Raw genomic sequence first — 14607 nt, forward strand, 5'->3', positions numbered from 1 at the left:
GTATTAACCCTTACGCTCCACACCGGGGTAAAAATGACCCCGTTGCATCTTCACCGTATATTCTACGTGAAAAACATCAAAAATAATCTGATTTGATCCAAGATAAACAATGTAATATCGTAAAAGTCATTAGTTCATTCTTTTCCCAAGAATTCAATTTCACTCGCTCAAATGGATACTTATTTTTCATCGTGCAAGTATCTTCATATTTTTTTTCTTGATTATCTCTGTCTAGAAAAGTACTCGGTAAATTTTCAGCTCAAAATACTGAAAATTCAGTAAGCTATGATTTTCTGAGTAAAATAATTAATTTTTTGGTATATTGTTGATTTATGATTTTTTTTTTTTTTTTTTTGCATATTCATAATTTCGTTTTGCTAAATTTATGTAATCTTCCGTGAAACGTAATAGTCAAAGAGTATCCCAGAATTTTTTCAAGGCCTTTCAATCGATATCTCCGTTTCTAGGCAATGATTTTTGACATGGGGTCTCCAGCGACCCCAGTGAGACACCAGCGTAAGGATCAATATTCTAAATGCAAAATCCACAATATTACATTACATGAGATATTTTCTAACAGAAATTTATAAGTCAAAATAATCAGTGTTGTTAGAAAGTTACATTTCTAAAATTCCTACTAATTAAAAAAAAAAAAAAAATGTTTTTCTATTTCTCCTACCCAAAGATACCAAATAATAGTAATAAATTCACTAATCGTATCGCAGTGAAGTTTTCTGAAAAATTGTATACACTACACTTTAAATTTTTAATTTTTGATCATATCCCTGACGTTTCCAGGTAAATTTCAATGCTGAAATAACACGAAGAAATGTGTAGAACTAGTATTAATTTCTTGTTGATATTTTGGTCCTTCGACTACAAACTTCGCGGTGTAATTGAGAAGCGAACAATAATTCACAGGTACGTATCACTAATTATCGGATCAGTCTGAGGCACCTTGTACAAGATGAACTTTATTTACATTCATAATATGTCACGGAATGTGATTTGGATGCATTGTAGAAGGTAAATTTTTTAACCTTTTCGCTAGTTTAATATCAGAATATCGGACGCGATTTTTTTGTAACATGTTTAGCAACAGTGCCTGCAGTCATTTACAGATTTAAAGCCATGGTATATCAAAGATTGCTCGCTCTATTTTTATGTACGTTTTTAATTTTCACCCTTAAAAGTAATTGGTTAAGGCTTTTTCTTAGTGCGTTAATTAAATTTAAACACCTGTGTTGTAGCAGGTGTAAAATAAGTGTAAGAAAAGTGTAGAAAAAAAAGCTAAGTTTCTTTTTTCACGTCTTCGCTAATATAAATTGAAAAATGTTTAATGCAGGTACCTAATTTCTCATTCTGTAAACTTTTTCTCTGTAGCATTATAGATAAAGAACTGTTTTCTCTTTTTTGTTTTGCCTTCGTTTTTATTCTTTACATAGGATGAATCTCGATACAAATAGTCAACTAGGCTCATGCTTTGACTATTTCGTTTTAATTGGCACAAGCGAGTTTATAATATTAGAGTTCAAGACTAGTCTCGAAATCTATCAACGCAAGATGGCTGTCTCTTGGTAAGCCTGTGTATACCATCTTCAAAGATAATTTGTACTGCGATTTTAATAATTATTGCACGTTTTTTAAAATTTAATTATACCATTGTTAAACAACCAAATTCAAGGATGGAAAGAAAAGCATTTTCTAATAGTTACCTTTCATCATAACAACAATAGTAATAATAACAACAATAATTTAAATAAAAGCACATTGATTCTGTTTTCCTATCTTATTCTTCTCCTTTTTTTTTAGTACATGAGCGAATACTTCGACTTGAAAAATTTGAAATAATCATTTCAATCACAGTAAAACGTCATTGCTCACAACCAAATAAAATGTTTGCTAATAATAGAATATTAAAATTTTCGAATTTGCACTCTCTCTAATATTAGACGCGATTTGCGATCGCAACAGCAAGTCTTGAGTGAATTTCATCCATTACAACGTAATACTATGGAACACAAAATGGGAAATTCAACCAGTGGATTTCCATCGGTAGCTCTCAGCAGACAAACGGAAACACCTGATCTCATCTTTAAGAAGCATGAAGGTGGAACAAAGAAAAAAGGTGACAAACAACCTTTTCATACCTAATTTTGGTACTCGAAAAAAAATTAGAGAATACTACTTGGTAGTGGAAGCCTGTTTTAACAGTCCGTTTCTACCATTATGACCAAATAGGATGCCAATTGAAATTTATCTTAATTTTAGATACGGTGTTCACGAAGAGAAAGAATAAATTAATATGCAAGTGACATTGAAAATTTTTGAAAATTTTGGCACTTAGAATCCGCTGTATGCCAGCAGAATATTCAAACCTGGAAGCTTTTTCAAATCGTCAATTTGTACCAAGACCAAATTCAGATCAATTCCTTTTCAGCAGTCGTTATATTTTCTTCCATCCCATAATCCGAAAACAAGCCTTTTCTTTTTTAAAGTGGAACCAGATTAACTAAAGACTTGTATACAGATAAATGCCTGAAATAAAATTAATTGCAATACTTGACGAGAAATTTCTGTATTCACCGAAATTACCCTGAATAATAATGATAATGATTAATGGAAACGGATCTATGATGAAAAAGCAAAGATACCAGACAGAGTTTGCGGTAACGGTGGGTTAGTTTGAGTTCACAGTCCCCCAGAAAATGAGTAATTACATCAATCTCTCCTTCGGTTTCCACGTTTGATATTAATCCACATGACGAAGCACCAAGATCAGAGTAAAATTGATTCATCGATACTTTTCGGAACGAATGCGCATTCTTCAACGTCACGTCACATCAAATTTATGATGAATTGGATCAGAACTATGGATGCTCGTAGTCACCTCTGCTTATAAAACTGCATAGTTTCCAAAATGCAGTAAACAACACGCTCTGCATGTTATCTAGTCCATATAGCATTCATCCAATCGTCATTTAATTCTTCCATTGGTAAAACCTTCAAAGCTTTCAATGCCTCGAGGTAAAAAGTCAACTCTGAAGTAACAACGCCATGCTGCGGTCCGCCATTATTGACGATATTCATTTTCACAAGTTGCTCCCTCAGCTTCTCTTTCAGTGTTGTATTTACACTGCGATAAAGGCTTTCCACTTGCGACGAAGGCAGTATGCTGGAAACAGCTTCGTGCAGTTTCACCACGTGTCTGAAAAAGCAATCGTTATTAACGCTTTGACGTAACAGTAATTTGAGAACAAAGTGACCAGTTAATTTGAATTTCAAAATTCACTGACTTTTCTTTGTTTTCTTGACCGCAATCACGCTCAACTTTTTCTCTGACTTCATGCATCGACATATCGCATTTTGCGACACTTTTTCTAGACTTTTCTAAACTTTGGGATACAATGATCCACTAGTAGTAAGCAGAAGATCGTAATTGCTAGTCGACTTATATATGGTATATGTGAGACAGCTCAAAAATGTGGCGAAAAAAAACATAACTATACAAAGATGAAGAAAAGGTGTAACTAAACCACATTCAATCAATTTACAATTCAGGAGCAAACTCTCTTGTGTCCTAGAAAAAACAAAATGCAACACTGAATTTCAACTCATATCACGTTTTTGTTTGGACCAAAATGTATAGTTTGTATATAATACATACATTACTTTCTGGATTCAAGTGAATAATAGCTTACTATATTCATAATTGAATACGCTATAGATCGTCTGAGACAGATTTTTTCTTATGTTAATCAGCTGGTAAAAGAAATCCAACACGTGTAATTGTTACAATCTATGGATGATAAGATTATGATGCAGTGGTAAATATATCAATGTTACCCAAAATCTCATTCTGACGATCTACGGAGAGTTCACTCAGAAATATAACACAAGTTATTATAATTCGAATCGGACAATCAATGTGAATTTTTTGGTAACGAATGATAGGATAATGTTATTTTTCTGAATTTGTTAACGTAATCAGGTCTTTTTACATTTAAAATTCAATTATTGAAAAATTTTTTTAAACGTGATTAAATTAGTTTAAATGAGACTCTCCAAGCGATTTTTTTTTATCATACTCATACATTATCAAGCACTCACAATCACATTGTTAGTAATATCATCGTTGTAATCTATATGAATGAACACTGATATTCAAGTGAACTCAGTAAATGTGCAAATGTTTTCTTTAAACTTTTGAGTGAGCGATAAAAATTATAAGGATCCAACTTGAATTATCAGCAATAACCGAAAAATTGGAAAATCCCATTGAACACCTCATTTCGCCGAATTTCTACGACAAACTGCGAGTATTTGCTGAAATTTTTCGACGTTTTCCAAAATTCCCAGACAATTTAGTGAGAAAAAATATTGGTAAATGGGAATTTTGCTACCTTGAAATATTCTTGAACGGTTGCGATGGAACCGGCGGCCTGGCAGTCCAGTGCGATAATTGCGCCCCAACGAGGCTTCCAACGATGGTCAAGACCTTTCCTTCGATTTCTCTGACGTGGGCTCGAATATCCCTTTCAACACTGTCCAACAAAGCCACGCCTCCGCTTACTGCTGCTGCACCTGCGACTCCTCGACTTGTTCCGTGATCGGCCAAAACTGTTGGGCAGGTTGCATAGAATAAACAGCATTCTGTATTTGTTGAATAAGGATCACAGCGATCTAGTTGGTTCTTTAAAGCAAACCTTGGAAGTGAGCCTTGACGAATGGCATAAACCACAAGAGCAACTGCAGACTCCGACTGGCCAGCACAAGAATCGTGCTAGTGATGGTCTTCAATCCTGCAACTTGCATCGCTCCAGCTCCAAGGACTAGTTGACAACAGCGAGAGTTGAAATGTCGCAACAACTCGGCCAAATGTCTTCCCAATGTTCCTGACAACGTTGTTAGTTCGTTGCTTGTGCTGAAACGAGGATCTCCGTCATTACGGTTTGGAACAAAATTTGGTTTTTTAGATTAATCTAGACTCAACTGCTTGAAACAACAGTCAGGAAGTGAGAGAGAAGCTGTTTAAAAAATCTCCGATAGTGTTATTTGTGACAATGATAGTGAGCAAGACTGAAACATCCCTATTGTGTAATAGTAACGAATCTCAACAAATTCAAATAGCACAATGTCAAATTTCAACGTTTTATATTTAAAAGGTTCAAAACAATTCAAATTCAGTGTTTTTTTTAATCTGATTCTAGTGTTTTTGGATTTATTTTTCTCGTTGACCAGATCCCAAAAAATTGCGAGCAAGACATGCAAGACAACATTACGAATACCTCTTGTACCATACTTACAAAATAGTTATTTTCGTACCTAGGGTGTAAAGTTTTACGCCTATGGTGTGAATAATATTTTTCATCGCAGTAGATGGAAAATATGCAACCAAGTTAGGAGGGAAGAAGAAGGGAGCACTTGGTGGAAGATGAATTCGAACGAATAAAAGAACGAAAACCGCATAGTCGGGGCGCAGGAAGGGATACAAGGGGCGAAGCTCTCATCAGGGTGTCTTAGAGACAAAAATACTCTGTGAAAATTGAAAAACAAAATACTAATCACAGAAAACAATATTATTGAATAAAGCCAAATAAAAATATGTATTATTGAACGAAAGTAAATTTTATTGGATGTAATTCGCATTTTTATTGGCAGCCGCGAGTAATTTCGGAGGGGTAAAATCATCAGCTTACACTTTGACCTTCCGTAATGGCTATTAAAAATCGTCGAAATAACTAATTAAAAGCTTCTGCTTATGACACTATGACACAAACTGTAAAGACACACCAGTGGTCATTTTATCGTGCGACGCGTGTCAGGATAGTGTTATATTCATTTGAATTTGAAATCATTTGTTTGAATCATTTGTTTCACGTTAAATCACGCATTTTAACAACTTTGAATTTTACGCCCACGAATGGTGCATATTCGAGCATACGTTGCGCCCAATATGACGAAAATCTATTCTTTTACACTCTAGACGTTTTTTCTTCAGGCAATCTTCGGAATTTTCTACAGTGAACCAAATAAATTCAAAAACATTTTAAGTAAATAAAAAACAACAGAGTTTAATCACTTTAAACGTTTCAAATATGAAACCTTTTCTCAGATCGTCGATATCTTAGCTCGTGTTATTCAAAATTGATAAAATTCATCTCTTATCGTATGTTAGAGACGATGGTTTAGTCCTGTTAAGCATCATTGGCGCACATAAAACTGCTGTAGATTTTTGGAATGACTTTTTCTCTTGTTTTAACTTTTGATTTAATTAAACACACAACACACCTGCAATATTCGTGAATCATTTGTATAAGCATTAGGGTAGTTCCGACCACGGCATACTTCTCATCTCCGACAAAGATGAAGTTAGACACTGGTTCAGCCGCGTCTTTCTTTTTGCTCTTCTCAGTGTCCTCGCGCAATTTCGACTCTGTTGGGAAAGATTTATTTTCATACACGTGGCTCACTAGATTCTGAAATTCCGTTGGAACATCCGCTTGACGCCACCTTTCCGAGTCTAGAAGAAGACTCAATTTCGTTTTACGCTCAGCGTGAAATCGCTGGACAAATTTAGTTGCTTGTGCCTGATGGATGAAAAACAGTAGCAAATTACGTATGGATTAAGATTTGCTGAATTGAAAGGCACTGCTCGTATAACAAAACTCACTTTAAACGCCGACCGCAAAGCTGTGCACTGTTTTCCGCAGAGTTTTTCGCACGTTACAGTGAAGCCTTCGACCATAGAAGCGAGTTGACAGACTTGTAGAGCGGTTGCTTTATCGCTAAGCCAGTGAACTTTCTCATTCCAATTCTGTATTTCTTTATCTATTTGCTTACTAACAGCGGTATCGTTCATTGGCTTGTCTTTTTCGTTTTGTGATTTGTCCCTTTCGCTCGCAGCGGTAGAAAGCAAGTGGCCCAATCGTTCGTGACAATATTCACAAACCGAAGTTAGCATGTCTGATAGCTTGCTGGTAACACGAACGTGTTCATCGCGAGAAAGCAGACAATCCGTCAGAGAACTGTCCACTGAATTGTTGGTCTGACCAGCTGCCAGGTCTGAAGTATCGCGAATGACATCGTGTACTGCCTGAAATTAATAAATTACTTATATAGGAGGTATTCCCCATCAATTCAACCCCGTTCGTCGAACCGTCTCCGATACCTTGGATTAGGCAAGACTGGTAAAAGAATTGATTGTACAAAATAGAAAAAAAAAAAAATGTTGATTTTCACTGAAATTTGTATAATGCGATAGAGCTTATATTTTTATTCTTATTGCAAAAGATGTTTTCAGCGGAAAAATTGAAAAAAATTCACAGAGATGATGTTCAAATATTACTAAAATGCGGCCAACTGTGAGTGAAATCGCATGAAATGTGTGGCAAGTTGGCAGAATTATTTGATCCTCATTTACGAGCATAAGATCGTGCGAACCTTGACTCTGTGGAGAAGGAAGGTGAAGGATTGAATGGTGCTGTGTAAAAGAGACAGTCTTTCGACGAGAGAGAGACTCCCAACTTCCAGATGGTCGCTGCACGAGTCGCTGGCAGCCAAAGCTTCTATCACACATTGTTTGGTAACAGCTCTCACAGTCATAATGGCTTCTTCTTTATACGTATCGACAAACTGAAAGTGTTTCTGCCGCAAAAGGCCCGATATGATCGACACCAGTTTGTCCTGTTGAAAAAATAAATTGAGTATAGTTATTTTACCAGCAAGAATTTTCTGGTAACATGGACATTAATGTATTTTACATTGTAATTTTTCTCACCCCGTCAAGAATTACGTTTTCTCCTCCCAAGGGCCTGTTTAAATCGGCTGTTGCGTAGCGCTCAAACTCAGTTGACAACATCTTGTCGATAAGTCTTTCCATTTCAGTGAGTTGCGAACTGAAATGCCTGAAATAATTTCGAGCATATAATGAAATAACATCACACTTACCGAATACCTATGTTTCACTTTTTGTTAGTTTTAGGAAAATTACGTAATTAAAAGATTTTTCCTTAAGAATGAACGATCTGAATTAAAACTTGACCAGCAAAGGAAAAAACGTATTGAAACAGAATTGTTTTGACTACCAGCAAATCCAAATTTCACATGACAATTGATCGCATGATGTCATAATCAACCCAGATTTCTTGTTTCACCGTTTTGAATATGTATCTCAGGATATGGATTCTTGCTGTTTATTATGTATGAATTACGACGTATTCTTTGGAATATTTTATGTGAATTTGAATTTGTACAAAACAATTGAACGAAAATGGACAGAGACAAAATTGTGTATCAGAGATTGGATTGAATGGAAATTTGAAATTGCGTTACAATTTAAACATAAAAATTTAAATTAAAATAAATCAAACACATTTTCAAAACAATATAACGATTAATTCCGTTCAATTTTACATCTCGTTATCAGTTTCTTTGTGAAATTCAGATTGCCAGATATTTACACGAATCTAACTTACTGAGGTATAATATGTTTTCTTCCACTCGATCCATTCTAAGTGAATTTTTTGATTTTTACAAAAAAATCAAATAAAAACGCATAGAATCGAAATTCGATGTGTAATACAAATTGGATCAAATTGAAATAGCCTTAAAATTCAAGCACAGCAAAATGAAAAGAAACCGAAATCATTGACACACATTCGAAACAGTAAAACGATTAATTCGAATTGATTTTCACATCATGTAATGCAGTTTATTGAGAATTTGTTTTACTCGAAAGTTTGATAAATCTCAAACAATCCAATCTGCATCCATTTATTTCTATTTAAATGCTGCGAGGATTCGAATTAATGTGAAACCGTAAACAATATTTGTGCTTTCATTGTTTCCCATAGGTTTCTTCTTTAATTGAACTTAATCTGTGATGAGATTTCGAATATATTTAAATTGTAATTTTGGAACCGAAAAAAGGTATTCAGCAGAGGTTAAGTTATCTATTGTTTTTAATCTTCCAGCGTTTAATGATCAACACATCGATATTTTGGAAAGAGGTTTGATAATTAGAAATTTCAATTCAGACGCGAAGTACAGCCTTAACCTTCCTTAAATCAATATTCTACGAGTAACGTAATTACCTGAAACTGTGAACACCGTTCAATTCTTGCAGTAAGATTTCTTGCGTGGTGGAAATCAGATCAAGAGCTGCGACGTAATCGGGCGTGGAGAGAAGTAGTTGTATCATAGGCTGCGTCTGGTGGACAGTTGACATAAGTTTGAGCTTTTCCTGGACCATCAAGTGGTTGCACCTCGCTCGCTCCAGTCTGAAATGGTTTAAAACTTGGTTACAGAGACCGAACTATTACGAATTCCTTGATCATGTACCTTTTAAGCTAATCCTGCTATGTGTTTTTGAAAGAGCGTCTCGCATTTGCTTAAGCCAAATCTAGACCCACCGTAAAATTTCTAAGGAGTCCTTAACAAGGCTTTTGTCAATTTGATGAATATTTTCTCGCAAAGCTTTCAAAACTGTGATTGTTTGGGTCAGTTGTTCCATCAGAGCATCATGCGACGTCATCGCATGGAAGAATGCTTGAGATTTTGACGCCACCTGTTCTGCTATTCGAACCTCGACGATGTCCAGATAATGGCTGAGCTGTTACCAAGAAAAACAGTCAAGGCTCAATGACAGAAAATGGACTATTACTAAACAGAGAGTATTTTTAGACAATGGAGACAGTTTGAAATTGAGATTGATTAAGCAAGAGTTCTCCGATGCAACTTATCTTCATCTAAAAGTGAAGGTCACAATTTTTATCCGGTGATTGAAATGTGACAAGAAATATTTTGAACATGTAATTTGACTCTGAATCGATATAAATTATGCAAAGTGTCTAGGCTTCAATGGCATATCAAATTTCCTGGCGTTTTTCGCTTTTTTGGACAAATATATTTATTTTTACAAGGTGCGTTTTAACTACCTGTATCGACAAACTCACTTTTAACGCGAAAATTCATTGAATTATACATGTACGAAATCTTGAATTCAAGTTAAAAAAGTCAATCTTTCTTAAATTAATTCCAGGGGGTGAAATATTTCGGTAGATGACTGAAAATGTCCGTGAATTTTGAGAATTTATACATATACGACCGATTAGTCAACTTGATTGGGTTTTTTTTTTTTAAACTCAAAAGTGTAGAGGGAAGGCTTCATGTAAATATATTTTGTTATTAAAATTAATCGATAGGAAGCATTGTTATTGAATTTAAATCATCTCGTTCATTGATACCTTCTTTGCCGTGCCCACAATATCTCGAAATCGACTCAACTGATTCACTTCAAATTTGGAGACAGTACTCTAGCAATGTTCATGTTCTTTGCTACGAATCAACGTCTTTTTTATTTTCGTAATTCTTGTTGGTTGATTTGAATCTTAAAAAAACGAAAATTTTGACCAATAAAATCGAATTTCAAAAACAGATGGCCACCATTTTCAAATTTCAGGCAAATCGATTAAGCCGTTTCCCCGATAACGTGGAGAATGGAAAACCTGTCACCAAGCGAAATGGTTGACGTTATTGTCGACAATAATGCTTCCCATCAATTGATTAGAATTAAAAAATATTTAAAGTAAATTCCACCGACACACTTTTGAATGAAACAAACTCCAATCAAATTAAATAATTGATTGTTAAAACATATATTGATAATATTCACCCACTTTTTTAGACATCCAATCAAGATATGAATAAACATTCTTCATTCTTGTCTGAAGAAAATATCACAGTACAAGTATTTGTACAAGAGAAAATCATACCTAGCCATTTTTTCAATTCAGGAAAATGTACCGAACACTGTGAATTGGTTTCAATACTCGGTTATCGGCGAAGTTTAACATTTTTTTAATAAAAATTTGATAAAAACTCAAGTTTAATTTATATGCATAGATGATTGTACGTATTTGCTATCTACAGATGTAGTACATATTGACTAGAATATTTGCCTTGGAGCGGTAATAACGGGATAAATTGCCCGATTCCCCCGAAATTTCCCTGAATTTTCCAGACTGCATCTAATTCCGTGAGATTTCTTGGTTTTCCGGAAATTCCCTGACGCTAAACACCCTGATGTACACATAGAAAACAGCACACAACATAAAAAGTACATAGAATGGCCTACGGAGTGTAGTCGTGTCCATACTTTCTCTTGCATGAGTTTAGCATGGCTGGCTGTGTTTCCATCTTCATCCAATAGTCCTTCCTTAGCGAACGGGAATACAGCGAGGAAATTTTCCTTCTGAGCAAGGTCCAAATGCGGCATCAAAAAGATCTTTGGTATGCTCGACAAGTCGAATTGAGAACGTTCTGCAAAACGAATAAAGAATCAATATTTTCATCGTAGCCATTGTTCAGGTTACAAGACTAGCGTATATTTCATGTTTGCTTACCCAGCGACTTGACTTTCCTGAGATTGGGAAAATTCTGCAACAACTCGTTTGGCGAGGTGGAATTGTTGGAATTTGTGTTCATGCGCGAATGCTTACGATATCTCTGTAACAGAAATGCAAAGTGAATATGCGGTACAGGAAAATAATCAGGGAGAAAGAACTTCTCGCAAAATACTTGACGATAATATTATCTCTAAAAGATTATACGAACCCGTGCAATCTTCTTCATATAATTGTCGAAGTGCTGCATAGAGACGTCAGGCAGATACGGACTTTTGGGTATATCAACTTTTTCAACAAATGCATCACCCCATGTCTTGGTGAGAAAATTACTTTGCTTTCCTTTGTTGGGGTCATTCAGTACCGCAGGCAAGTTTTGCGCAGCTGAATAAATGGTCCACGACGGAGACGATCCGGTTACTTGACCGTTGCTTTTCTTTTGTTGCTGTTGCTGCTGCTGCATCGTCGCGTGTTTTGTCGCATGGGCTATGTAATCCTTATCCGAAACACCTTCGACCGGAAGGCTGCTGCATACACTGTTATACCCATAACGGCAAACAAATGAACCACCTTCTCTTGCGCAATGTTGCTCTCTCAAGTGTCTAAGATAAAATATACATCATCTTTATATAGTATCTTATATAACACATACGATACTAAGCAAATTTTAATAGCACAACCTAAGAGATATCGAGCAATTTGAGAAAAGATTTTAGAATCAGAATTTTCAAAATGATTAATAAACTCTGGTGTTTTTTATGCGATTCTTACATGTTTCGACTCATTTTCGTCACTTACCAGATTTTCACAAATTGTCTAGTCAACATTCGAGATAGACTCTTATATGATAATATAAATATAACACACGAATGTCGTTGTTAACGAACATCTATTTTACCGTACTAACATAAATCTAATTTTATCTAGTTTGTAAATCTGTACGAAGAACAAAATGAGGCCAAGACATCATAATTGAATGATAAACACCACAGTTTACTCATTTTGAACGTTCTGAGTACAAAAATTTTACTCAAATCATTGATATCTAAGCTTATGTTATAAAAAATTGCTCAGAATCATTTCTCTTTGAAATTACGGATGTTGTATCACGCATCTTCACTATCATTTATGCAAATAACATTACCGGAGATTGTTTAAATGATCTTTGTAAGGATTTCTCCTCTTTTCCTAACTTTTGATACTGGCCAACCAAAATCGGCCAATTTGCCTTCATCGCAACAATTAGCTGTGAGAATTCGTATTGTTTAAGTTGGTAAGGTTGATATAACAATGCAATTTTAAGAAAAATCGTTGATCCGCCGTCTTAGGAGGATGTGAAGTTTAAGCAACTGAAATAGAACAACATGAAGTCTAACAATCTAAATACTCAATAATATCAAAATCATTGTGAAATAGCGTATTGGTGATATTTTTGCAATGTTTAATGTTCTTGAACCTTGTTACAACTGAACAACTGCCGAGTGCTTCAAGCATTTGACATACAATTTTATGTGATAAATCAAGAGAAGAATTGAAATTGTGTGGAGCGACTGAAAAGATATCATATCGTGGATCTTTCGAAGTATTTTAATCTTTAGGAGTACAAAAAAAATAATTACTGCCAGGTAGCGCGATGAAAAGGAGTTACGTAAGCATTTAATTACTACCACAAGAGTCTGGTTAGATCAATAGCTTATGTTAATTTGCGTAATAATAAGTCGTTGCTTTAGACGAGTCGTCTTTAATGGATGGAATATTTAGAGGAAGTCGTTGAAATAAAAAATTTTACAGTTTCACCGCAATTTTAAAGCGAGTCGCTAATGCAAACAAAGTAGATGGTTGTGCTAAGATTGTTTGCATAATTTACAACAATATCAATGCTTGAAAGTTGGCTCAACTATGACAGATGATGAGAGAAGAAAAGTGACCGATGGAAACATATGACAGTTTATTTAAGCATCTCGCTAAATAGATGAAAGATGAATACTGAACATTGAGTAAGACCTTTGAAGTTTTAACCAACAATACAAGACGGGCTCAGATTAATAGGGGAGAATTCATTCGGGCAATGACGGCGGCAAGGTCAGCTGATGTTTGCGGAAAGTGGCAATGATAACGCGGTGAGACGCAACGTGGCCAGATAAGTCGAAAATACTAAGGTGTGGAGTCGGGACCTACCTTATGAAGTCCTCGATGTATCTGAAGGTGATATTGGGGCAATATTCGCAGGAAAACGACGCGGCGGAAACCTCCGGTGCCTTTATTATTTTCGCCATTTTATCACACCTGTCAGCTCAGCTCACCATCACTTCGACTGGTGTTGTCGTCCACCGTTTCACCGCTCAATTCGCGTAAACCACTGCAGTTGACGATATCAAACGCCAACGCAGGCCATCAGCATCCAGCTGCTAATGACAGCCGTTCCACGGATTCAACTGGGAGTCTGGGACGTAATATTAGAAAGAGACGGGACTCGGCGCCGTGATGTAAACCGATGTAAACTGCTAGCAATACGTCATCCTTTTATGCATAGACTACGGATTTATGACATAAAGTATGGTGGATTGCACTGTGACGTCACAACATCACTCCCCGACAATTCCAGATGCTAGACACTAGATCTAGCGATCGATTCTGTAATTTCACTTGTCACATATCCCACCATCCGAGAATTTTGATTAGTCGACTAAACTTTGCAAGGCAATCAGAATGTTTGGATGGTGGGGACTGTGAAAAATGCTCTGAAAGTACAGGCCGATGCACCGTCGGTAGTTCTGGGTCAGCAGGTACCGACTAGGCATTGAAATGCAGTGGACAATGGATGTTCAATCGCGGTTTTCACACAAACGGGGAAAGGAATGACCGTCAGAATAATAAAGTAAAAACTTACCTTACCTTTCGAGGATGACTGGAACTTGATGAACAATAAGTCGATGAGGTGACAGGAGTTCAGAGAAATGACTGATTTTGTTTGTTAGGTATTTGATTTAAGTTGACATTATTTTAAAATTCAAAATACAAGTAGGCATTTTTGACTTTATAATATAATAGAATACACCGAATAATTCATACCAGCCCTCTGACACACGCTGCTAAAAGTGGTTCGCAAAATGTCCCTCGATTCTGCCGCCAATCTCCACCACTAGTGGCGCTAGTAGTTGTCTGACCAGCTCGCGCGCGGTCAGCGAGGGCAGCGAGCATG

The 14607-nt window shown here is 35.9% G+C and overlaps 2 protein-coding genes across 3 annotated transcripts; one reads left to right on the forward strand and one right to left on the reverse strand.

Annotated features, from left to right (window-relative positions):
* Nucleotides 1-798: 798 nt before the first annotated feature.
* On the forward strand, nucleotides 799-2400 carry LOC124176649. The gene is made up of 3 exons (XM_046558220.1): nucleotides 799-921; nucleotides 1953-2128; nucleotides 2272-2400. The coding sequence occupies exons 1-3, from the start codon at nucleotides 830-832 to the stop codon at nucleotides 2313-2315; spliced, it is 312 nt and encodes a 103-aa protein (XP_046414176.1). The 5' UTR covers nucleotides 799-829; the 3' UTR covers nucleotides 2316-2400.
* LOC124176619 (vacuolar protein sorting-associated protein 54) lies at nucleotides 815-13899 on the reverse strand. Of its 2 annotated transcripts, none has more exons than XM_046558159.1 (13): nucleotides 13584-13899; nucleotides 11617-12007; nucleotides 11406-11508; nucleotides 11159-11322; nucleotides 9414-9613; nucleotides 9096-9281; nucleotides 7781-7907; nucleotides 7444-7686; nucleotides 6674-7096; nucleotides 6292-6590; nucleotides 4707-4924; nucleotides 4404-4620; nucleotides 815-3208 (listed from the first exon to the last, which is right to left on the reverse strand). In XM_046558159.1, the coding sequence occupies exons 1-13, from the start codon at nucleotides 13679-13681 to the stop codon at nucleotides 2947-2949; spliced, it is 2931 nt and encodes a 976-aa protein (XP_046414115.1). In that variant the 5' UTR covers nucleotides 13682-13899; the 3' UTR covers nucleotides 815-2946. The 2 variants fall into 2 exon arrangements, with proteins under 2 accessions (XP_046414115.1, XP_046414114.1); XM_046558158.1 differs by having other exon boundaries at nucleotides 11138-11322.
* Nucleotides 13900-14607: the final 708 nt, after the last annotated feature.

Source organism: Neodiprion fabricii, chromosome 2 (assembly GCF_021155785.1).
Source record: "Neodiprion fabricii isolate iyNeoFabr1 chromosome 2, iyNeoFabr1.1, whole genome shotgun sequence".
In the NCBI taxonomy this organism is placed as follows: domain Eukaryota; kingdom Metazoa; phylum Arthropoda; class Insecta; order Hymenoptera; family Diprionidae; genus Neodiprion; species Neodiprion fabricii.

What these genes read in the sequence shown, in the direction of transcription:
- LOC124176649 (XM_046558220.1), top strand. Translation starts at nt 830, where the DNA reads ATGTGTAGAACTAGTATTAATTTCTTGTTGATATTTTGGTCCTTCGAC. An exon ending in AAGCGAACAATAATTCACAG is followed by an intron (nt 922 to 1,952) that starts GTACGTATCACT and finishes CTCTAATATTAG; the next exon opens with ACGCGATTTGCGATCGCAAC. An exon ending in AGGTGGAACAAAGAAAAAAG is followed by an intron (nt 2,129 to 2,271) that starts GTGACAAACAAC and finishes TCTTAATTTTAG; the next exon opens with ATACGGTGTTCACGAAGAGA.
- LOC124176619 (XM_046558158.1), bottom strand. Translation starts at nt 13,681, where the DNA reads ATGGCGAAAATAATAAAGGCACCGGAGGTTTCCGCCGCGTCGTTTTCC. An exon ending in TATGGACACGACTACACTCC is followed by an intron (nt 9,614 to 11,137) that starts GTAGGCCATTCT and finishes TCTTGGTAACAG; the next exon opens with CTCAGCCATTATCTGGACAT. An exon ending in TCCTTCTCCACAGAGTCAAG is followed by an intron (nt 7,097 to 7,443) that starts GTTCGCACGATC and finishes TATTAATTTCAG; the next exon opens with GCAGTACACGATGTCATTCG.